Source organism: Phoca vitulina, unplaced genomic scaffold (genome assembly GCF_004348235.1).
Source record: "Phoca vitulina isolate PV1807 unplaced genomic scaffold, GSC_HSeal_1.0 scaffold43, whole genome shotgun sequence".
NCBI classification, from domain to species: Eukaryota; Metazoa; Chordata; class Mammalia; order Carnivora; family Phocidae; genus Phoca; species Phoca vitulina.
Window position 1 is genome coordinate 7,052,742 of NW_022589746.1, and position 25,486 is coordinate 7,078,227.

Sequence of the window (25,486 nt, forward strand, 5' to 3'; positions counted from 1 at the left end):
TCCCGGGCATGGTGCTGACCCTCTGCCCCGTACCTCCCAGGGGATCTCCCCCGGGCTGGTGGCTTTCCTCACCACCTGAAGGCCAGTGCCTCCCCAGCTGTGCATCTCCAGCTCGGACTTTTCCCCCAGTTCCAGGTTCATGTATCTGCGCGGACGTCTCAGAGCATTTCAGACCCGACCTATTCCCGAGGCCCTCTGTTTCATGCTTGTCTTAGCAAGTGGCATCACCATCCCTAAGTTACGGACGCCCCAAGCCCAGGTGGCATCCCGGCTTCTTCCTTTCCGTCACCTTCTTGTGTGCAGTTCTTCAGCAGTCCCGTTGGCTTGGCATCCAGATTCTATCTTGAATCTGTGCTCTGCGCTCCACCTGCATGGCCATCGCTATCTGCTGAGCCACCTCTCTCTCTCTCTCTCTCTCTCTCTCTTTGCACCCCGCAATGCCCCTCTCACTGGCCCCTAAAATTCACTATCTCCACAGCAGCAGCTGGGCTCTTTTTATTTTTTATTTATTTTTTATTTTTTTTAAAGATTTTATTTATTTATTTATTTGAGAGAGAGAGAGAGAGAGAAACAGCATGAGAGGGGATAGGGTCAGAGGGAGAAGCAGGCTCCCCACTGAGCCGGGAGCCCGATGTGGGACTCGATCCCAGGACTCCGGGATCATGACCTGAGCCGAAGGCAGTCGCTTAACCAACTGAGCCACCCAGGCGCAGCTGGGCGCTTTTTAAAATGGAAACCAGAGTGTGTTTCCCCTTCTCAAAACCCTCTCGTGACTTCCCAGAGTATTTAGACTAAGATCCAGATTCGTGAACCTGGCCTAGAGGATCCCATGTGATCTGACCCCCTCCACTCCCTGCAGATGGGTCTTTGCTGCTGCACCCCCCACTCCCGCGTGGCCTCACCTGCCCCCCACACATGGGACCAGTCCCCCTCAGGCCTCAGCGCTCACTCCCACCTCTTCACGTAACTGGGTTTTTCTGTCACTGAGGTACTCGGCTCACATGCCATCTCCTCAGACGCGTCTTCTCCAAGTGACCAACCTGAAGGAACCCCCCACACTGGGCTCTCAGCATCACCTGACCGCGTTTAGTTTTTACCTCAGAGCCAATCACTCTCTGCAGTGACCTTGTTTAATCATAGTTGACCCTCAAACAGCACGAATTTGAACTGCACGGGTCCACTTACACATGGGTTTTTTTTCAATAAATACAGGACAGTACTGTAGATGTATTTTCCTTTTGATTTTCTTAATAACATTTTCTTTAGTGTGAGAATACGGTATATAACACATATGACATACAAAATGTGTTAATCAACTGTCTACGTTACTGGTGAGGCCTCTGGTCAATAGTAGGCTGTTAGTAGTTAAGTTTTGGGGGAGTCAGAGTTTGTACGTTGACTTTCATCTGTGCGGGAGGTTGGCGCTCCTAAGCCCCGTGTTGTTCAAGGTCAACTGTACTTATTTCTCCTTTCTCCCCCAGCAGTCATGCAAGCTACTCAGGGGCAGGGAACCTTATAGGTGTCATTTATTCTTCTATAAAATTCTCTTGCTAGCGTCCAGGAAATGGTTGTTGATGGCGGGCTGGCTGGTTGAGCCCAGTCTGATTTGAATTGAGTCACTTAGAGGCGTCGTCCTTTTCAAGCCAGAAAATTAAAGCCCTGTAAGCCTTTGTCCACATCTGGACAAGTATCAGGCATTTATTGGCTGGTGAGAACAACCATGTTAGTTTTAAAAAAGGCCGGGCGGTAAGTAAAACCTTTGAAAGCCAAAACAGCAGAATGGTTATTTGGGGGCTGGACGAGGGGGAAGCAAGGAGAAGAAAACACAAAAGAAAACCGGTCAGACTTGTGGCAGAGAGGGGATTTGTAGAAAAGCCGGGCCACAGGTTAACAAACCTGCCTTTGCTTGTCCTTGAATGCCCCCAGGACATTGCCGGTGCCTGGCAGAGGCTAGAGCAGGCGGAGAAGGGCTACGAGGAGTGGCTGCTGAACGAGATACGGAGGCTGGAGCGCGTGGAGCACCTAGCGGAGAAGTTCAGGCAGAAGGCTTCGACGCACGAGACGTGGGCTTACGGCAAGTGCAAGTAGCCTGGGGTTGGGTTCCCGGAAAATCCAGGTTGAGCTGTGGGCAGAGCCACAGTGTGCGGCCTCTACACACCCCGTCAGTGACCCTGTGGGAAGGTGTCCCCGCCCCTCTCCACACCGCTGTCCCAGTCCTGGGTTTCTTCAGGAGGTGGGTGGGGAGACTTCTTTTCTAGCGGAGCAGATAATGTACTTTTTCACAAAATGGCACTCGAAATGCATTCTTCCCACACTTACTTACATAAGTCTTGGCCTCCCTCTGTCTTCCCCCACTTTTGTTCCATTCGATCCACAAGGATCTGTTTATTCCCTGTCGGTCAGACAGCCCGGGCCCAGAAGCTAGCTTCTGCTGCTAGCATGTTTATTACATGCCGTGAAGCAACAGAATTTCCCATGGAGAAAATCTGCTTGGAAGGAGGAATGCAAGGGACCATTTTCTACAGTCTTAGCTTCCTTATTTCACTTAGATTCATCTACTTTCAGTCCTTGCAAACATATCTCTTTCCATAGCCATGATACTATGATCATATATATATATATGATTTTTTTTTTGGCTGTCTGCTCTTTGCTGAGGTAGAGGAACATAACATTCTCCCCATCACATCATCTATTTTGAGAAAGGTCAGAGACGTTCCCCTCATCCTTTGGTTCCCTTTTGCTTTGGTGTTGTCTGATTGTTGATGTTGCCCAGCAAGAGGGTGAGAGGCATGGGCCTGGAGCCAGGGAGGTTGGAGTCCCAGCTCTGACACTTCTAGCTATGCGCTTTGGATGAGCTCCTAATCTCTCAGTGCCTCAGTGTCCTCTTCAAAGTGGAATACCAATAATACCTCCAACAGAGGCTTTTGATGAAGATTTAATGAGTTCACAATATAAAGTTTTTAAATCCGTATCTGGCGCATAGGAAGTGCTGTGTTGTCGTTGTTAAATGTGTGAAAATTTGCCTTCCATTTCAAGCTTTATAGAATTAAAGTCTAAAGGTCATCAACCAGGGAATAAACGTGAGTCCATCTACAACCACAGCAGTTGCTTGATTTAAGAAATATTTGTGGGGAAATAGGTGGAGGTTCAGAGAGAGAAACTTCTAGTATTGTCAGGAAAAAAACCACAGCCTGTATTTAACCACAGAAAATAAAGCTTTCCAACAAAAAGGTTTGGGGTCAAGGTTCAACTGAGGGCAGCCTGGTAGAGTACAAGTGTCTTGTCTAACTATCCCAGGTAATTCTTGTGAACTAATAATTATTAACTGAGCATCACACACTGGAAAATCAGATACTTGTTACTCAGGATTATGCAGAATGCAGATCTGTTATTTCACCTGGACTCAGCATGCTTCCCCCCTTTATGTGTCGACACGAGCTTTTATTTTTATTTTTTTAAGATTTTATTTATTTATTTGTCAGAGAGAGAGAGGGAACACAAGCAGGGGGAGTGGGAGAGGGAGAAGCAGGCTTCCTGCCGAGCGGGGAGCCTGAGGCGGGGCTCAATCCCAGGACCCTGGGATCATGACTTGAGCCGAAGGCAGATGCTTAACCGACTGAGCCACCCAGGCGCCCTGGACACAAGCTTTTAGAACACAGAGGGACTCAGGCAACGTTAGCACAGTTACAGCCCGGAAACTGATAACAGCACCACCGTGTTTACCCCCTTCTCCTGGTTCTTTGGAATCATAAGCATCACCGAGAACTTTGCAAGTGCCAGGAAGCTGATGTGGGCCATCAGAGTGTTCGTATTCCCTTCTGCAACCCTTGCAGGCAAAGAACAGATCTTGCTGCAGAAGGACTACGAGTCGGCTTCTCTTACCGAGGTCCGGGCCCTGCTGCGGAAACACGAGGCCTTTGAGAGCGACCTGGCGGCGCACCAGGACCGCGTGGAGCAGATAGCGGCCATCGCGCAGGAACTCAAGTACGTGCTGTTGGGTTCGCAGGCCCAGGTGCTCCCATGCAGCCGCACAGCTCTGCCCGCCGAGCCCACGGGCCGCGGTACAATGGAAGGAATCCCCTGAGAGCTTCCCAGAGCATTTCCAGGGCAGTTTCCATACTCAGTTTATGGAGAACCAAGCTGGAGGCTTCTGTGTTTCTAAGCAGCTCGACAGACTTCAGCTTTGCTTCTCTGGATGGGCTAGGATCCCCGTGCCCTCCCATCCACAAGCACCCCGCAGCCCCACCCCAGGCAGCTCTGCTTCCAAGAGGGTGAGAAGTGAGCGTGTCACGCCAGGTCCAGCTTGGAAAGGCCACCTCTCCTAGGCCGGGGTGCAGGACATCCACACACCAAACAGAAATGCCTGCCTTACCTCGGGGGAGGAGACACCATGGCCCCACTTTTTCTGGGTCATCAAATATGTGCTATTTCATTTGCGTGCTTTCTATTTTATGGGAGGGACCAACATGGATTGAGTCCAGGCTGGTGTAAGCCCCAGGGGGAGTTCTCAGGTCCCACTTGTTGTGGGGTGCAGCCTCTGGCTCTGGCCCACCTGTGGGGAGACACCTCCCTGCAGTCTCTCGAAGCCTCTTTTTAAAGACCCTTGCCCCCTTTGGATAAGTACCGGATGTCATTCCCAACTCCCTTCCCCCTCATTGTAATCATAGACATACCTGCAGAAGTTTCAGAGCCAAAATTACATAAAGATAACTGTCACAAAATAAGTTTTAAAAACATATAATAAACATTTATTTTCCTATGTTAAAGTTTAAAACTTTCACATTCTCACTTTTGACTAGAGCAAACTCGTGAACTAACAGATAACGGCCTCTTTTAAGAGTATCCTGTTATTTTTTTGCCTTGGTAAATAAACTCTTACTCATTTGTGATCTTCAGAATCCAATTTGTACACTAGATTATACCCTAGATTTGTGGTCTTTACAAGAGCATGCTTCTTGAATGTTGGGTGTCTGGCTACTTGTTAACAATTGCAATTAAAATAAGGGAGGAAAGAAACTCACGCTATTTAATGCTCTATAACTTCTCCCGTGAGTAATTCGGAATGGTTTTAAGTGTTGCCCATAAAATTTAAGGAGTAATTTTGTATTATTCTTCCTGGTATCCCCAGTGTCAATTTCTTCACACTGTCCAAGGAGGCACCACATACAAAATTTAAATCTGCGTTCATCTCAATGTATTCCTTCCTTGTCCTTTTTACCTTTCCTAAAGTAATAAATCAAAGTGCTCGTGCAGCTCTCAAAGTGCAGAAAAACCAGTATGTACAGTTATGCAAACCCTCACTCCTTGAGAGCAGGTATTTGTAGAACTCTTTGTGTGACCTTTCTATGAATTAGAAAAATGAGAAATGGATATACCCCTAAAGGTAATGATGGGGAAGTGAGCATTGGTGTCTCCATTGTGGATCCAAAGAAGGATCTCAGGTGGTGGTTTTTATTCTTGAAGTCTTTATTCTCCGTGATATTTGCATTTTGAAGAGCCATAGCCTTTTTGACTTTGTATTCAAGGCTGTGCAGATGGCTGGTATGTTTTGTTTTTTGCGGGGTATAGCAAAGAGCCCAAGAAGCTAAGTACATCTCAGCTGCATGAAGGGTTATATGTATGTAGAAAGCTGCTTGTAAGCTGAACAGGCTTTACCCCCTGCAAGAACCCTCAGCTCACAACCACGGAGTGTGCCCTTTATTCAGTAGCAGAAGCAATAATATTCGGGACCGGACAAGTTAATATTATTTAAGAGGAAAAGAAAAGCACGTGGTGGGCAACCATTGTCTTAATTTAAAGTCGAAAGAAGAAAGAAATAAACTTAAGCCTCAGGGAAATGGATTTAGTAGGATGGGTGGGTGGGCGGGATGGGGGTAAGGGGGTTCCTTAAAGTTTGCCTTGGACTGTTTGCAAAGAAGTCTCTCCTAAAGGTGTCTTTAAACGTCTGTGAGTCTTGCTTTCATCTTAACTTTTTATCCCCAGAGATATGAGGTGAACCTTCTAGTTGGGAATTTGTTTGAATGCTAAATTCACCTTACAAAGACCACAGTAGGATGCATAGACTGGGCTGGTGGGGAAGAGGGGTTACTTTGTAAGAAACCATGTTGTTCTTGCTGTCACACCAGGGGCATTAGACAAGTCAGAAGTTCTGTCCAGAAGAGGAAGGGCTCTCTGGTCTGCTAGTTTTTCAAGGTCCCTGCAGTGCTAGATGAAGCCACAGCATCCTTTCTGGACGTGGCACTCCACCCCAGCCCTGAAGCCCAGTGCCTTTTGAGGGGAACCAAGGACACAAGGGGGTGCAAGCTGACACTTCCCTCCCCCTTGACTCACTTTGCTGTCCCAGTCACTGTGGCTTCAGGCGGCCCACAGGACTGTCCTCCAGGTCAGGTGGTTGGCTTTGTTTACAGGTATACTGCCACTTAAAAATAATACTCTGGGGCTGGGCCAGATTGAAGTCAGCTTGGGGCACTGAGGAGACAGCATTTCTGTCTGTGTAGAAAACTGTTGGACCAGCAAGAGTTTTACTCATTCTTCCTGGAATCTGTCAAAGACTAATGATCATGTTTGCCTTGGTGACAGTTGACAAAACCCTGAAATACCCTGCCATTTTTCTGTCAGATCTTTAAAAAAAAAAAAAATCAGTTTATTTTGAGCCCCTGTCTGTTTTCCTCATAACATCAGGGAGAGTTCATCTTCATTTTCACTTCCCCCAGTGAACTGGACTATCACGACGCCGTGAACATCAACGATCGGTGTCAGAAGATCTGTGACCAGTGGGACAGACTGGGAACGCTTACTCAGAAGAGGAGGGAGGCCCTGGAGGTGAAGCCCTGGTGACCTGACATCCCGTCAGCCACCTGTTGACATGAGATCTTTTCACAGAGGCTCTTGAATGAAGTCCTTGTTACTAATCTTCCCTGTTTTTCTGTGGCATGCCGCGTCTAAAACAAAACAGGTTGTCTCGTGAAAGGAGCTGCCACAGAGAATGTGAAAAATAGGATAAAGCGTGAAATGCAAAGTTGGTAGTTTTGTCCCATAATTTATCCATAGAGTGGGGAAGCGTGCTTTTTTTTTTTTTTTTTCAGTGAAGCATGCTTTTTTTTTTTCAGTGATGCATACTTTTGAATTAAAAAAAAAAGAAATCCAGAGCTAATAAGATTAGGGTATAAACCCATTTTGTATCAGGTAGTGATTACAGTGAATTCCCAAAGGGCCCTCTATAAAGAGTATATTGACTTGGGGAATCAGGAAGAACTTCACGTGTTGCCAGGCAAACGCAAAATGGCAGCAAACGTTGAAAGAAAAAGGGATATGAAAAGATCCAGGATGAACTTGGCCTTAGTCAAGTATAAAACTTGGATAAGCAGCAGAAAGTGGATGGTATTTAGCTGTCCCCGTTGTCTCTCACCATGGAAGACTCCTATAATGCGAAGGAAGGAGGCAATGGCCAGTTTTCTGAGTCTTTTCACTTTTAAAATACATGACATCCAGCTTCCTAGATGCCAAACGGCTGTTACATAGTCTCCTAAAGAAAGGAAGTGAGAGATAAAGGACCATGCATGAAACAGAGACTGCCCCCGCCACAAACACTTTAGAACAGGAGAAAAAAAATGAGTAAGGACGGAAGACTTATAGATAGGGGGTGCTTTCCCTGTCTGCCCCCAGCATCTCTGCCCCATGAAACAAGTACAGTGTTTTCTGTGGCTCGAAGCCATCTGCTTCCATGTGGCCAGAAAGGCCGAGAGGAGCTCTGTGTTAGATCCTGAATGAGGATTTGAGAACATTAAACTGTAGTTCTGTGTCTTCACTTAGGTAGGTGAATTCTGAGAAAGGCGTGCATCTTCTCTGCACACTGTTGTCTATAAAGTGAGGACGGTGTGTTGAGTGTTGTTACCTAGCGTAGTTAGGGCATCAGAGCTAACATTAAAGGTACTATGTTAGCCGAAAGCAAGTTACTATATCCCCCCTACGGATTCTCAGTTTTCAGAAAAGTAGCATGGAGCAGAGGACTCTCCTTTGAAAACAAGGCTACTGTGGATGTTATTAAATCCTTTTTTGATTCAGAAGCCACTTGAGGGACCTGCTGGGCTCAGTCTAATCATGAACACTGGCTGATCTTGTGTATACACATGCTAGTGATGAGCGCATTGTGATTAACACAATGTCAGATAATAGGTTGATTGTTTGTCTTCGGAGAGAATTTTTTTATTCATCCGTGATAACACTTCTATTTAACTTACCTCCAGAGAACTGAGAAATTGCTAGAAACCATTGATCAGCTTCACTTGGAGTTTGCCAAGAGAGCGGCTCCTTTCAACAATTGGATGGAAGGTGCCATGGAGGACCTACAAGACATGTTCATTGTCCACAGCATTGAGGAAATCCAGGTAACTGAACCCCCAGCTTCGTGCTCGTACTGCACTAGAGATGAATTGTAATTTTAAAAATGTAGAATTCTTTTGTTTTTTACTAAAAAAATGTAGCTAGGAAGCCCAAATTACCCTTTGACCCTTATCTTAAAAACGTGTATACTTCTCTTTGCTGCAACTGAAAAATTAACATCCATCAGACAATGGTGAATACATCTAAAGGGACCTGTTCTTTAAAAAATACCATGGAATCATTGGGCAACATAGACATCTACGCTCTTGGGAGGTATTCGTGGGAAGGTATGAGTTTATTGGCTGCTGAGTTAAGTACTTTGCAAATATATGCATATTACTGTTTGTTAAGATCTATATAGTTTTGCTGGTTCCTAAAGCATAAGAAACCACAAAGCAGCACCTCCTGTCTCCCACAAACCAAAATGTTCTGCTTCTGATTTCTTCCAGAACTTCAAAGTTGTGAGTAAGACTTCTATAAGTAGTCGCGTTAGGGAGGAGGGTTACTCTCAAAGAGCCAGGACCCAGTCTATTGAGAGACCAGTGTACAATGAATTTGATGTACAATGGAATATTAAGGGAAAATACTTCTAAATTCTTCTTTCTGTAAAATAGGTAAATCATCAAAAAGAATCCAAATATGAAGGAATGCTGAAGGTTCCAAATATAAAGGAATTTGAATCCACACCTCCCTGCCAAGGAATATTCTAGAAGGGTTTGCACCTGGGTGTAGGGGGAAAGAAATTACTTTGTTGAACATTGCATTTTTTTTTTTATTTGCATGCATTCTTAAGCACAGGTTAGCAACCTAAAATCATTTATTTTTGGAGTAAGTGAGACATCTAAGTTTGCCATGGAAGCCATACCGGATGCATGATGTAGTTTCTTTGTTTGGTGAAAGGTCGATCTCTCTATTGCAGCCAGTCTCTTGTAGTGTCTAAAATGACTGTTAGCTTGGCACTGGGAGGTGGTTTACGTGGCATCTACACACAGCAGAACAAAGGGGCCACTGTCTTATGCGTTAGGGCCAAAGGATAGGTTTGATAAATGGGATTTTAAAGCCTTAGGGGGAAAGAGTTGTTTTTTTGTGGCCTTTTCTTTTTGAGAAGTAGGGCTGTATTTCCTGGTGGTCTTTAAGTATAAAGGCAGCAAATATGGCAGCTAAGTTCTGTTTGTCGATGGAGAGTAAGACCAAAACAGTAACTGGGGATCAAAAATTATGAAAACAAACATTTTTTAAAAAAAGAAAACAGGTTTATTTTTGTTTTTTTGTTTTTTTTGAAGACTTTGGATTCATAGGCATCAATTAGTCATCACGGTTATCTTCTTTTCCATTTTCAAGGAACCTGACTTTGGTGCAGCAAATAGCTTTATGAAAACATCCAGAATTTGTTTTCCCTGCAGAGATTCCTGCCTTCATAAAAGGCATTCACACGTGTGCAGAAGGAACAGCGAAGCCTGTAAAATTCACACGACAGTAAAGTTCTCCCCACTTCTGTCCCTGGGTTAGAGTCTGATCACTGCCCACGAGCAGTTCAAGGCAACGCTGCCGGAGGCGGACGGTGAGCGGCAGTCCATCATGGCCATCCAGAACGAGGTGGAGAAGGTGATCCAGAGCTACAACATCAGAATCAGCTCCAGCAATCCCTACAGCACTGTCACCATGGATGAGCTCCGGGCCAAGTGGGACAAGGTGGGTGACTGAGGACCGGATGTGGGACAAGGTGGGCATTCCTGAAGCCACGGTTGAGGGAAGAGGTAAATACTTGGGGAACAAGAGTGACTGATTTGCATGACGGTCGGGGTTTTCGTTCACCCCAGATTTCACAGTGTTTGAATCATGCAAACATCCCATCTAGCAGATAGAAAGGAGCTCTGAGGCACTGTACAAAATGCAAGACTTTTATGGGCAGAGGGAAGCGGGAACAGAGAAGTTATACCAGGCAAAAAAAGCCGGTTGGTTATTGCGAGGCTATGTTCCTTCAGGGGTCTGTCAGGCAGATGACCTAGTAGTGCTGATCAGGCTATTGACTGTTTAAGATTCCATTCCTGGGCAAGCAGAAACTGGAATTGAGTCTTGGGTTGGTGATGTGGGGCTTAGCCTAAGTGACTCCATTTGGGGCCTGTTGTCTCGTTTTTAACAAATGAAATATGTTAGACTCTTAAATGCCATTGGGCAGCCTCTGATTTGTAAGGAGAGAAAGTTAGAAATGTTTTTCCTTAAGGAAGATCTTACAAAATGTTGGCAAAATCAGTATAGGTTATGAGACTAATACCATAAGGGAAACTATTTTTAAAGCCCCCACTGAAAATTTGGTGCGCTCAAGCCTGCCTATAGTACGTACTTCATTAAATAATTTTTAGAATATGGGATAGACACTTCCCAAATGTGTGTGAATTTTAAATGCAGAAAAATCGCCTAGAAAACTGGGGAACTCAAGTACTCCTGCTGACTTGCTGCCTTTTAGATTTTGGGAAACTGTCCACAGGTTTAATTATAGTCCACATGGGATCATTTGAGCCTTTTTGTCTTGTTCTTAAAAAATTATTTTCATGGTTTAAATTATAGCACAGTCATCTCCGTATGCTACTACAGAGCCTCCCAGGAATAAGTTCACCAGGTGGATTTGAGGTGGCTTGCTATGAAAACACACGTGCAACGATTGTGCAGTTATCAACAGTGCAAAAGAGGAGCAGACCGGGTATGGGGAGGAGAGAGGGAATCTGAGAGACAGGACCGACTGACTGCGTTTGAGCTTCAAATTTAGCTCGGGCCTTCTGACAGCCATCATGGAAAAGGGAGACATGTTGAGCTAAGTCGTCCTCCTGAGGAAAAGGGAAATATGTCCTTTCTTTTTTTTTTTTTTTTTTAAAGATTTTATTTATTTATTTGAGAGAAAGAGAGAGAGACAGAGAAACAGCATGAGAGGGGAGAGGGTCAGAGGGAGTAGCGGGCTCCCCGCTCAGCGGGGAGCCCGATGTGGGACTCGATCCCAGGACTCCAGGATCATGACCTGAGCCGAAGGCAGTTACTTAACCAACTGAGCCACCCAGGCACCCGGGAAATATGTCCTTTCTTAAAGTGGGTCAAACATTTCTCCCAGCCCGAAGTTAAAGAGCAGAGCGGGCACGTGGATTTTGTGAACGGGACATTATGAACAGTGATGTCTGTAGGAGCAGTTTTGCAGAAAACGCAAAAAAGACGTTTGAAATAGTTCCTTTGTCTGTGGACGCAAAGAGAACTCAGGCAGGGCGTGAAAATGTAAATCACCGGGTACAAATGGAACAAGAAAGACGTAGGCTGGTACAACGCTTTCCTGCGATCCCACATTAGATAGGACTTGAACTCATGAGCCTAACTAGGGTCCTTAACTTTTTTGTGTCTTGGATCCCTCCAAGCCTGTGGATCCCTTCTGGTAATTATATTTGTAAATTCATAAAAACATTTAAGGTAGCAACAGAAACAAATGATGTTAAATATAGTCATTAAAATGTTTTTTTTTTTTAAAGGTTTTATTTATTTATTTGACAGAGACACAGCGAGAGAGGGAACACAAGCAGGGGGAGTGGGAGAGGGAGAAGCAGGCTTCCCGCTGAGCAAGGAGCCCGATGCGGGGCTCGATCCCAGGACCCTGGGACCATGACCTGAGCCGAAGGCAGACGCTTAATGGACTGAGCCACCTAGGTGCCCCCATTAAAATGTTTTTTAAAAAGTTGCCATGTGGTAGCAGATGTGCTTCTGCACGGACACATTTAAAAGCAGGGTCTAACAGCAGATCTGATCATTTTGAAGCAGGGATGAGTGTGCATGCTATTTTGAGAAGCAGGCAATAACTAATGTTATATGAGACTGTGATTTCTACTGTGGTCAAGTCACAGCACGGCTAAATATGACTGTGGATTTGCTGCCCACTTTCATAATCGAAGGAAATGCTAACTTTCAGTTAGAGATCGTGAAAATAAAGCTGTCAGCTCTGCCTCCTTCAAGTTCACAAATCCTCTGCGCTTTGGACCAGGCCCCTGAAACACCTCCCCATCCCCCCCATCCCTCCCACCCCACCCCCACCCCCTGGCTGCAGGGACATCCAGGTCCCTAATGCAGACACACCCAGTCTTTCCGCTGGTTGGCCACCAAGACTAGACCCAGCTCTCCCTTAGTTCCTGTAGTAGGGGCGCCCGCTCCCCCCCTCCTCTCCCTACATCCCCTTCCTCTTTCTCCCTCTTCCCCTCTTCTCCTTCCTCCCCACCCTCCCTCTGTTCCCACCCCGACACTTTGGACTGTTGGCACATATCTTGGTCACTGCTATTGGATGCAAGCTGACCTCTAATCCCTGTTGCCCTTGGTCCCTGACAGGTGAAGCAGCTCGTGCCCATCCGGGATCAGTCCCTGCAGGAGGAGCTAGCCCGCCAGCACGCCAATGAGCGTCTGCGGCGTCAGTTTGCTGCACAGGCCAATGCCATTGGGCCGTGGATCCAGAACAAGATGGAGGTAGGGCGGTGCCCTTCCAAAGAGCTTCTTGCAACCCTTGAAATTAGTCCCTGCGTTGACCCAACAATGACACCTCTTCTGTTTCTGTCCTGGTCGCCCCGCTCAGTGCTGTGAGGGCCCTTCGTGTCACGCCGGGCTTTACTCCTTTGGGCCCCCGAGCTCGTGTAGCCTGTGGGCATCGGTGCAGTGCGTGGGGGGGCCCGCTAAAAAGGGGGCCGAGGCTGTTCTTGCTGCCATCTGTTCACTTTGTCATTAAAAAGGATGTCAGGGCTCTTTCTTGGGTGTTCAGCCTCTGTAGGACCTAGATTTTTTTTTTTTTTTTAAAGATTTTATTTATTTATTTGAGAGAGAGAGTGAGAGAGAGAGCACAAGAGGGGGGAGTGGGAGAGGGAGAAGCAGACTCCCCGCCGAGCAGGGAGCCTGATGCGGGACTCGATCCTGGGACTCCAGGATCATGACCTGAGCCGAAGGCAGTCGCTTAACCAACTGAGCCACCCAGGCGCCCAGGACCTAGATTTTAAACCCTCTGTCCCTAAGGAGGACATGTGAAGAGTCACAAATGCTTTGCATTTTCAGAACATTTAAAGAAAAGTGATCTTGGAATGACACTGATTTCTGGGTTCATTTTATCACTAAGAGCAGCCAAGAGACATATATTTGCCCTTCTTGTGTTTCTCCCAACCTCCCTTTTGGTGATAAAATGTTACCTTTTCTCCTAAAGGGAGAACCTGTAAAAATACAGGAAATTCTTTTGACCCTCCAGTGCTCTTAAATCTGTCTGACAGCTTCTTTCCTGCAGAACGTCCCCCAGCCTCCTCCAGAACGGGGCAGCTCTGATGCAGGGAAGCTTCCATCTTCGGCCAAAGAAGAAATAACTCTTCTCTTAACCACTCTTCCTCCTTTGCTGTTTTGGATCTTGGTTGATGCCCCCCCCCCCCCACACCCCCACCCCGCCAAGCTGCTGTCACGCTCTGGGACTGCCATCTCCCACCTCACAGGATAAAATCGGGGCACTCTGGCGGCTGCCGAGCCCCAGCGTAGCATCTGAGGCCGACTCACCGGTTTGCCTCCCTCTTCTTGCCTCTGTCAGGAGATTGCCCGCAGCTCCATCCAGATCACGGGGGCCCTGGAAGACCAGATGAATCAGCTGAAGCAGTATGAGCACAACATCATCAACTATAAGAACAACATCGACAAGCTGGAGGGAGACCATCAGCTCATCCAGGAGGCCCTGGTCTTTGACAACAAGCACACCAATTACACCATGGAGGTACAGCGCCCCACGGGCTGGGTGGCTTTGCTTCCGGTTGTGACCATTTCACCTCCTCTCGGGGTGTCCCTCCCACCCCACTTGTCTCTGTTCCTGTGGGAGGTGCTACACTGTGAAAGCGAGGGATCTTCAAGCCTTCCCTGTCACTGTACGTGAAAAAGCTTTGTGAACTGTGTCAAGAGCTATGAAAGTGTTAGTTTTCTCCGTCATCATCCTCATTAGCACGACAGTGAATTCATTGCGCCACTCGCTCAGGGAGTAACTAATGGTTCACGTTTCTACCAGTTTGGCCCCGTTTGCTCCCCCTGGGAGCAGGCAGGTGTAACCCAGGGCCCATCCTGCTACTTGGTAAATGGAAAGATATTTCCAGCGACAAATAGACTCTCCATTGTGCATCTTATTTACAAAGTGCTGGTCGCCCCTGTGAGAACCCCGCTGTCACTTCTGAGCGCTTCCCACTATGGAATCTTAGGAAGAGTGAAAAATTAGAATGAAAAAAATATAAATAATAACAGAGTTGAGTAAGCCCTACTTCTCTCCCTCTGGGTCTAAGCCGTCCGGTTAGGAAGATCAGGAGGGCAAGATTGATGTGCTGGCAGGACCCAGAGCTGACCATTTCCTTTTTCCTCGAGTAGCACATTCGTGTCGGCTGGGAGGTGCTGCTGACGACCATCGCCAGAACCATCAATGAAGTGGAGACCCAGATCCTGACGAGAGACGCCAAGGGCATCACCCAGGAGCAGATGAATGAGTTCAGGGCCTCCTTCAACCACTTCGACAGGGTACGTCTCCCTGGACTTGCCCAAAAGGCGACACTGGGGATGTGAAATAATATTCATGCTCTTAGTTTAAGTCTTAGTGCCCTGTAAACATTACAGGGAAACAGGATGATTAATGCCAAAGGAAAACAGCCACCAGAAAGGCAGTGCTAGGCTCTGACGTTGCACACGGGGACTCGAAGTGGAGGTTCGTGGGCAGCATTTTGCAGGTGACCTGATGGATGCCTTTGTAGCCGATGGCAAAGCTAGATTCGTTCGAAGGAAAAGTGTGTCCCTCATGCGCTGTGGTTGTTGGACTTAGATCTTTTCTAAAGACTTAAATGCAAAGCCCTGAGGTACTTTTCCCAAGTTACTATTTAGGTGAAGCACCTAATGAAAACTTAACCACTGTCTTGACATGTAAAATTTAATTTTTTATTTAATAAAATGGACTCGTGACATGTTTTAAGGAAAATGCACCAACCGAATGATGACCGTTTTCATGGTAAAGGCATATAAAAAGTTACGTGCTGCTTTTAAAATATTACCTGGGATTTTGATTTGAATCATATTAAGTAAAACCAATTCCTTATAAGAAGATTCCGTTTGCTTATCATATGGCTAAAAATGACTTCTTAGGCCGCATACCGTTTGCTAAAGATCCCTAAAACAAGGATAGGCTGTTACTCTGTGCAGGACATTGTATGTGGTTTACAGTGATCAGTAAACGGTTCTCAGAATGCCTCTGGGCAGGGCAGGTTGTGAGATCAAGCCGCGGGTCAGGCTTGCGCTGGGTGTGGAGCCTGCTTGAGATCCTCTCTCTCGCCCTGCCCCTCCTCACGCCTCCCCCCGCCAAAAGAAGTCTCAGGTTCAGACCTGTTAGAGAGTTCAGACTGTAGACCTCTGATGGGGGCCTGAGACGTAATAAAGAACGGGCACAGCTATTTGAATCCAAGATAATGAGATTGTTTTTTGCAACTGAAGTCCGAAGGAGGACAATGCAGAACCTGCCAAGTTAAAAAAAATGCATTTAAATCTTAAGGAGTATATGTTTTGGGGGAAAAGAAGTTTGCTTGAAGTCCTGGGGAGAGGTGTCAGGGACGCGGATCCATTTCTCTTCATCTTCTGGTTGAATACTGAGGGTAGGAACAGCAGAGGGCACAGCAGATGTGCCCCGAGGGGCTCTTACCGGAGCTTTTAGAGCGTAGACAGAACACGATCGTGGCTGTGCTTCAAAAAATGTGCGCAGCCGCCTCGGTGAGCATGGCCTGGAGGGTCAGAGGCAGGGAGAGGAAGTGAGCAGAGGGTCTCAGCACGTTAGGTCTTGGGCTTTGTGTCAACGCCTCAGTGTCCGTAGAGCTGGGGTCACCATTTGTCCTGACCTGGCCTTTTTTCAGCTGTGATAGCGGTTGTCCGCGTGGGCCTTCCTGCTCGCTGCCCTGTGCAGACCCCCATGGCACTTGGGGTGGGGGGGCTGTGATCCCTGGATGGGCCACGCCATCCTGGCCAACGAGCCTGAGACTGCTTGTGGGGTCCGTGGGCCTGAGTTGTAGGAGTGCTGTTGTTTGGGGGGAGCTTCACAAATGAGGACCCCCCAGGGGCCATGAGAGTGGGATAATTTCTCACAACACCTCAGGCTCTCTCACCAGCAGGTGGCAGTCATTGGTTCCTGCTGGGTCGTTCTTGTGGCCCTGGGTGATTTTTTTCAGCTGCTTTCATGAATGTGTAGTCTCCTGTCATTTTTACCTGGTAGTTATCCGCCCCCCGCCTCCTGCTTTTTCCTTTTTAAGAAACTATTTTGTAACATCTCCGTGTTGGCTCCATCCCCTTATAAGTCAGTGGTGACCTTTCCCGTCTCCTTGGCAGGGCTCCACGGGGCCCGTCTTACTGGATTCTGTTCCGTTCGCTTGTTCGCTTTGTCCCTATTTCTCAGCGTCTCTGTTCTTATTTGTCGGCAGAGGAAGAACGGCCTGATGGATCACGAGGATTTCAGAGCCTGCTTGATTTCCATGGGCTATGATTTGGTAAGACAGAAGCTAAAAATTTACAAGGATTGGATGGATATTTTCTTGAGTTTGGGCTTATGTTACAGGAAATGACTAGCTTCGAGTATGATAGCACATTTGGGATCGGTTCCCTTTCATTGTATAGGGTGATCTTCTTGGAAGCTTTGCCTGCTGCTGTATGAAAATCATTTCATAGAACCAGAGCATGTATTGTTATTCAGTAATTGGTCAGATTGTTTTTCCTAGTGAAGGAAGAAAACATGAACTTTTTTTTAAAACAGCTTTATTGCAAACTGTAGTTTCCCCATATAAAGTGTATACATTTCAATGGCTTTTAGTAACCTGATGATTTTCAAAGTGCTTTTCCCTCTGATACTAATGTGTATTTTGAACATGAGCTGCTTTGATTCTTTTCAGGCCCTTAAAATAAAAATCACGAGAGCCGTGTTCTGAACTGCCTTCTACTTAGCAATGTTACTCTTGTTGGTTGTAGTCAGAGGAAAGGCCCCTCTCCCTCACTCTCTCCCAATTCCTCTTCCAGAAGTACGTTCAGGCCTGACGGCTACATGGGACAGAGAGAGGAAGGAATTCGGACATTCGGGAGCTTCTGGCTTGATGTTACAGTAACTTGTAACATCATCTGATGGCAATAAACTTAAGTCGCCCCTCTGGGGAATTTGTTCCAAAGACTGAAGGGAAATGCAGGGACTATTTAACTTTGCAGACCATTAGGATTGGCATGTCAGGAGTTAAGGGGAATGGTGCTGTTGAGGATTGTGTCTTGTTGAAGTACGTGTGTCTTTGCAACCTTGCCTCAGGGCGAGGCTGAATTTGCACGCATCATGACCCTGGTGGATCCCAACGGACAAGGCACCGTCACCTTCCAGTCCTTCATCGACTTCATGACGAGAGAGACGGCCGACACCGACACGGCCGAGCAGGTCATCGCCTCCTTCCGGATCCTGGCTTCTGATAAGGTCTGCAGCGACAGATTTCCTTCTGCTTTTGTGCGAGCTCATGGCATTGTTCTAGTAAAGCAGGGAGCAGCGTTGCCAAGTAAAAACCATATTGATATTAGTGTATTTTGTATCACATCAGCAATGAATTCAGAGAGCCGCAAGTAAACCTACCAATGGCCCACACAGAACAGAGAAAACACAGACATTCTGTTCCCAGCATTTGTGTGGGCCTCCCAGGGAGTTTGTCAGAAGGAACCCAGTGCATATTTTGTAGAGTTTTTTGTGTGTGTTTCACTGGTTAAACTCCATTTTACATTCTGGGGTCGGGAGACTCAGAAGAAACTGCACAATTCAGGTAACTATGGAACTGGGAACCTTTTCTTAAGGATCGGTTACCCTGACTTTGGGCCCGACCATGGAAGCCAAGTTAAATATAGCCATTCAGTCATTTAAACTATTGGCAAGCTTTGTATTACACATAGCCTAGAAATTAAGTAGGAGTTTAACGGCAAGTTCAGAATTTTCGAGTCTCATTCCCCAAACAGTAACAACATCTTAGTAGGTATAAATTCAGTGTGGAATAGGATTCTTTTACTCTGTGTTCTGGTTGAGAGGGAAGAAGAATTTAGCGTGTTGAAACATCAGCAGAGCCGTGTATATTACCTTACAACATCAGACAAGATAAACTATCCTGCCAACAATAATGTATGTTTTAAAATTAAACCCATATCCTGAGGATGGGGGTAGAGGGAGAGAGCCCATCTGATCAGGAGATAATAAACCAAAGCTCACCTAACCCACCCATTCCCCAAAAAACCCTACTGTAAGTTAAGCATATTTGCTATTTATTTATTTTGACTATTACCCAACTGGTCTGTTTTACCGGAATTATCCTGTTTCCTGTTGGACATATGACATTTAAAAAAATACGTACATTCCATTGTTAAATGTCAGTTTTATCTTGCTTTACAAAGAAGTTTTCTCCAGTGGCAAAATTAGCTTTTTAATAACCTGAGTAGAAAAATGACTCCATTTTCTAAAAACACGTATCACATACGTTAAAAAAAAGAAAACGATCATGTTAACTGTCCCTGTATTCTCATCAGCATATAATATAAACCGCAACTATCCCTTTATCTTTCCACTGTGACTCTTAGGTCACAGTATTTTTCACTTGCATGATGGCTCAGTTTGAGAAATATTGATGATAGTCCTCTCTCTGCCTTTATGAAGCCTATTAAATTTCCTGCTGGCCCCAAGACAAATCACCTTGCAGATTGCTCTTAGCAGTGAAACGCAGCCTTCTGTTGGTCCTCTGCTCCCATGCCCGTTAGACCCCCTGCCTTTTGTCCTTTATTTAAATTCAACAAATGCAAGGCATGTGTAAGGATCAAAACCGTTTATATTACAGCGTGTTCCGCGATTGAGCTTACAAACCCTTGTGTGTGTTTTTTCCAGCCGTACATCTTGGCGGAGGAGCTACGGCGAGAGCTGCCCCCGGATCAGGCCCAGTATTGCATCAAGAGGATGCCCGCCTACTCTGGCCCGGGCAGTGTGCCCGGCGCCCTGGATTACACTGCGTTCTCCTCCGCCCTGTACGGGGAGAGCGATCTGTGATGCTGGGGCTCTGTAATCACTGATCCCATCAGAACGCAATAAAAGCTGAAGTCACAGTTGGTTTCCTGGAACCTTTGACAAGCTTTATTAAGTTAAGAGAGAGAAAAAATAGTTTGCAGCTCAGTAGGTTGCCAGCATTGTGACATGGCTGAAGTGAAGTTTCTATGGTTGCCCAAGGTAGCGTGTTTCATGAGTAGGTTTCTTTATTTCTGGATTTGTAGGTGAATACAGTGAGATAATCAGGTTTTTGTTTGTTTCTTTGATAAAACAGCCGATGGCTCAAGCAGTGTGAAATTAGGAGGCTCTAGGGACAGAAGAAAAGTAAAAAAAATGGGAAATTGCAAAATACCCAAGATTCAAGATTAGGAGAAAAAAAAATATCACTAATTAGGTGAACGTTTGATACTTGAAAAATATTCTTCGTGTTTAATATGTTTATGTGATTATCCCTAGCGCAGTATGTTTGGTATATTAGTGTTTTACTTTCTTGCTTATCCAAAGATTAGGTATATTTGAATTTAATATTGTCCAGGGAATAAAAACCAACTACCCAAAAGATCTTTAGTCTCGAAAACCTTTTAAGTAGAGATTGTAGTCAGCTCTTTATCATTTAGGATTAATGTAGTCAGTTAGTGGGTTTCAATGCCTTTCTGATCCTCCAAAGTAGGGACCTCCTCAGGAAATACGAAAGTCAGTTTAATTGCCAGTGAGGAAGATAAAAGCACTAGATAAAATGAGGGTTTTTTTAGGATTATTTATTGATTCCAGGTCTCTGTGCTTTTTCTAGAGCTTGTTAGCACAGGTTCTCCGTATGGAAGTGCTCTGTTTTTATATAAACAAGTGTCCGTAGTAGCAGTCCTGAGAGGGGACAGGTCAGAAACTGGGACCCTTATAGCTCTCCAGGAAGAATATTCTTTATGCCTGTGGTTTCGTGACCTGGTAAGGAGAAGGAGTTTGTAGGAAACAGTAGGAAAAGCTTATTTCTCACCCGGGGCAGAGGTAAGTTCTTTCCCAGTTCATTTCCTGACTCCTTTGATGCAGCAGGAATTACTGGATGTTCCTGCTAGCATGTGGGGTGCGTTTGCCGCTGTGACTGGCTGGTGGACGCTGACACGTCTGAGTATGGCTCTGTCCGCATCTGCAGCCTCATCATGTGGCCACCCCACGTGCTCCCAGCATCGTCTCGGTCTTGTCATTGCTCATTCATTTTTCTGCTCCTGCTGCCGTAAGCTGTAACTGCCCCCTCTGTTCTTCCATCTTGTTGACAGCTTGTAGAGAATAAAGCAGGAATTCTTTTTATATCTTAGCCCTGAATGATGATCAGGAGAGGAATTCAAAACAAACAAAAACAGTTGCGAGCAGCAATTAAAGTGTTACTAGAAAAGGCAGTAATGTGCTTATTACCTACAGTCTGTTTCCTCGGGTTTTTATAGACTTCCAGCAACAGAAATGTGATATTTTCCATTCATAACTGCTTTTACTACATTGGCCCATTTAGAACCCTCAACCTTTATAAGTTTAATGTAATGTGCTTCATTTTATTAAGTAGATGATAGCTTGCGAATTCCGGTGAAATATCCGAGTCCATGAGTTTAATGCCAAACACTTCTGGGGTCATGTTTAGGGTGAACTCTGACTCCCTGTTTTATTTCAAGCAGGTGCTATATTCCAGCCATAAACATTACGGAAACACTAGAAAGTCATTCTGCCTTTGGGGCGACCAGGGGGATTTGTGGTGTTTTAGGATGGAAGTAGGTAGCTCATCTACCTGAAATCTTAATTTCTTTACGACATTCAGGCAAGAGAATGGATCAGCACTATATGCAAATAAGTGAAGAGAAGAAGTAAACTCTGAAAAACACTTAATAAACATATGTTTATAGTCTCCTTTTAGAAGTTATTTTTATTCTTGAAGCTGAATTATCAATTAAACTTCATTTGTAGAAGAAAAAAGAAAAGAATTCCTGTTTTTTATTATTCCCAACAATAACTGGTTTCTTTGGTTAACCACAAACTCCATCACTTAAAATTTCTGTCATATTTTAAAAGTCTCATAGGAGCTAATATTTGTCCACTTTGAAGAATCAGAGATGGGCTTGTGGGGTGAAGGGTGAATTTGAGATGAGGCATTAAGGTTGACCCAGTTAGAGGTGAGTGATGAATGGATGGGGAAACTAAATGGATTAGGAAGGAATTTTTACCTAGGAGCTCATTTCAGAAAGCACAGTAGGTATTTTTGAAATGTGTGCATATCCAGCCCTCACCCCAGAGTGTCAAGAAGGTCTGGGTTAAGACCTGGACATCTGAAATTTTTTTTTAAAAGCTCCATGGAGTATTCTAATAGCACTTAATTGAAAACCACTGGATTAGGGGCTCCTGGCTGGCTCAGTCAGTAGAGCGTGTGACTCTGGAACTTGTTTGGGGTCATGAGTTCGAGCCCCATGTTGGGTGTAGAGATTACTTAAAAATAAAATCTTTTAAAAAATAAAGAATAATGAAATCCACTGGATTAGAGGTAAAGGAAAGGATCGGCAGAATAAAAAAATTTAAAAGATTTAGAGAGGCTCTTACTGGGAAGGTAAAGGGGACAAATACGAATGGCCAAACTCCGGCACCGTCTGGTTGGTGACCTAGAAATGCCAGGTAAGGACTTAGTTTGAGATGGGTACATTTGGCCTGGTATTCTGCCTTCTTGCATACCTGACTCATGTATGTTCATGAGTGAAGAAGCTGGAGATGAGCTCCCTCTGGCCCTTAAGTGAAAATACCAAATCTAAATGCTACAAAGTTAAAAACTTGTACTTTAAGGTGAAGTTGCTAATTGTTACCACAAGCTGACAAAAATTCACCCCCAACCCCCAGTTTCCCAGGATTATTTGATAAGAAGGCACTCAGTGTGCCCAGCTGTGTCCTTAAGCTTTCTTAAATACCCAGCTGCCTGGGCAGGGATTATACTGTCCTGTCTGGGACATTTTCATGGAACCAGCGGAGAAGGAGATGTTACACATTCATTAATAACTCCATCCTTGAGAAACTGACAGACCATCATTCTTTTGAAGCTGGGAGCTGGAGGTGGTTGTGAGTTGTCAATGGGAACCCCTAGCCAAGGCATGATGTGTCTTTACGGGACAAGCTACCAGAGATGGAGAAAGATTAGCTATGTAAACTAACTGTAAAGAGAAAATGACTTTTTGAATACTCAGTGTGAACAATGAAATGGTATGATGGTCAGCATTTCAGTGTATAGTTTCAGAATTACCTAGGTGACCAGTGCCCAAACCCAAGGAGGGCAGCCCTCATCAAAATCACCTCCCTCATCACAATTACCTTACTGATGCCTGGACCCCACCGTAGAGCACTCAGATCAGAATATTTGATCGCAGTGGAGGTGGGAGAAGCCAGTCAACGGTACTAGTCTTTTCCCTCGATCAATCTAATGTACCATTGAGGCTGAGCACCCCGGCTTTTTCGGAGCCTCGGGACTCTGTGGTCTGCTCCGTGACTGTTGCCAATGGGATATGCAGACAAATACAAGGAAATCCATGCATGAGTAACAGTGAGTGCCCGTAGGGAACCAGCCTTCTCTCTAGCCACTGTTCCCACACACACCTCATACGCACCCAACCCTGAGCAGTGTTACCATTACATTCAGGTGTGTGATTCATTGAACCAAATTTTGTACTACCAATAGTTACTTGGTAAAAATTTAAAAAGACATAAATAAATAGAAAGATATATTCATGGGGTAAAAAAGGAAAATCAGAGCATTAGTAAGAAAGATTAACCATCTAAATGGTGCTTTTTTGGTCCTGTATTTAAGCAAAAGCAATTCTTTTCAGCTACGCTCAAGAATAATCGTTAGAATGAGTTAGCTTGTTAGAAAAGCACCGCCCAACAACCAAAGCATCAGAGGCCAGCACAGGAGTGTTTTCTGAGACAACCACAGTTTGCAAATTTCACCAGATGAAGCCTGTGGTCATTTTTTACATGACTTCTCTAAGCTGTGGTGTGTATTACATAAAACGGTATTTAAAAATATAATTATCCAGGCATATAAAATATTCCAGTGGCAGTCTTGAACTTGCTTCATCTTAGAAAATATTTAGGGGTGCCTGGGTGGCTCAGTCGTTAAGTGTCTGCCTTTGACTCAGGTCCTGATCCCAGGGTCCTGGGATCGAGCCCCGCATCGGGCTCCCTGCTCTGCGGGAAGCCTGCTTCTCCCTCTCCCAGTCCTGCTTGTGTTCCCTCTCTTGCTGTCTCTCTCTCTCTGTGTCAAATAAATAAATAGAATCTTAAAAAAAAAAAAAAAATTTAGTATGTAATTTCATGTTAGCAATAAATAATAAATAAATAAAACCTATACTAGCTACCAGACCAATTAATTTTTAGCAGTCTGTCCTTACTCTTTCACTAAATACTTGGAAAAAGTTTGATCAGTATGTCTAAAAAAATTAATGGAATTACTTCTTAATTTTATACATGATTTGTATTTGTTTCCAAACACCAGAGTTCAGGATACAGATGTATCAAAGGAGTATCATTCCTTTTAGCTTTTGGAATAATTGAAAATTGTAGCTACATATTATGTTGCATAAGTAAATGAGAAAAATTTACATAATGAACAATTTCTATTAGCACCACAGCATTTTAATCTTGACTTAACTGCTTTTACAGGATTTGTTGCATCCTTTATCTCTCAGTGGTTTTTATTCTATTGCTCAAAATGTGTTAACAGTTTATTTGAATGGAAGAATAAAGTCTGATTTTTTTTTTTTTTTTAATGACAGGAAGTAAGACTGATGTAGTTAACCATTTAGCCTGAATTTGGTAATTGGGTTCCATGGAGACGTTTTCCATTTTTTCAATTATCTAAAGCTGCAGCTCCGATGTTTTGATGGAAATACAATTAAAGCACATGATAAAATAAAAGCATTTCATTTTCAAAGAGATACTGGCAAAGGTGTGTTGAAATGAACAATTGCCCCCAACCCTTCCTGAGTATAATGGACTAAACAAGGAGTCTGTAAGAGAAAGACAGCAAGTGTCACCAACAGTCGGTTTTTAAGTCCAAGGGATGGAACGCTACAGGCGAGAAGACATCTGGGTTCCTGTGTGACAGATTCGCCCCAGTGATGTGGGCTGCTCGCCTCAAGACTGCCATAGGGAAAGAAACACACTTGTACATTTGACCCTTAAACATACCCGTTTGAACTGCATGGGTCCATTTATATGAAGAGTTTTTAAAAATATATATAAATATGGTACAGTACTATAAATGTGTTTTCCTTATGATTTTCTTAATAACATTTTCTTTTCTCTGGCTTACTTTATTGTAAGAATATAGTACATAATGCATGTAACATACAAATACGTATTAATCAACTGTTATTGGTACGGCTTCCAGTAGACAGTAGGCTATTCGTAGTGACGTTTGGGGGGAGTCAAAAGTTCTATGCAGGTTTTCAACTGCACTGGGTGGGGGGTTGGCGCCCTTAATCGCCATGTTGTTCAAGGGTCAACTGTATATGCTTTAAGCCACTGTATTTAGGATCTCTATTTTAGCGGCTTAGCTTTACCCCAAATAATACAATAGGAACCTTGACGGTTTCCTGACCTGGTTGCACAGCTATATTATGGTATTTTATTTTATTTTATTTTTAAAGATTTTATTTATTAGAAGATGCATGATCATGAGTGGGGGGAGGGGCAGAGGGGGAACAAACAGACTCGCCACTGAGCTGGGAGCCCGACTTGGGGCTCAATCCCACAACCCTGAGATCATGACCTGAGTCAAAGGCAGACACTTAGCCAACTGAGCCACCCAGGTGCCCCTAGTTATGGTGTTTTAGATTCTACTAAATATTTTCACATTTTTTTGTCAACTCATCTTTATATATATTTAATAATGGAAGATAGTGACATTTTGTACCAAATTCAACACATCCATTCATTCAATCCATCCATTTACTCGTTCATTTTACAACCACGGCATATAATTTTAAGCAC

General features: G+C 44.7%; 1 protein-coding gene across 2 annotated transcripts in view; it reads left to right on the top strand.

The window, feature by feature from the left end:
* ACTN2 (actinin alpha 2) overlaps positions 1-23,621 on the top strand; it is a 69,357-nt gene extending 45,736 nt beyond the window's left edge. For both annotated transcript variants that reach the window (XM_032430291.1, XM_032430293.1), the window contains exons 11-21: positions 1,927-2,074; positions 3,834-3,984; positions 6,714-6,822; positions 8,247-8,387; positions 9,892-10,074; positions 12,736-12,870; positions 13,961-14,140; positions 14,776-14,922; positions 16,857-16,922; positions 17,723-17,881; positions 19,322-23,621. In XM_032430291.1, coding sequence (XP_032286182.1) covers positions 1,927-2,074; positions 3,834-3,984; positions 6,714-6,822; positions 8,247-8,387; positions 9,892-10,074; positions 12,736-12,870; positions 13,961-14,140; positions 14,776-14,922; positions 16,857-16,922; positions 17,723-17,881; positions 19,322-19,480 — 1,578 coding nt within the window. In that variant the 3' untranslated portion in view covers positions 19,481-23,621. The remainder of the gene's footprint in view (positions 1-1,926; positions 2,075-3,833; positions 3,985-6,713; positions 6,823-8,246; positions 8,388-9,891; positions 10,075-12,735; positions 12,871-13,960; positions 14,141-14,775; positions 14,923-16,856; positions 16,923-17,722; positions 17,882-19,321) is intronic.
* Positions 23,622-25,486: the final 1,865 nt, after the last annotated feature.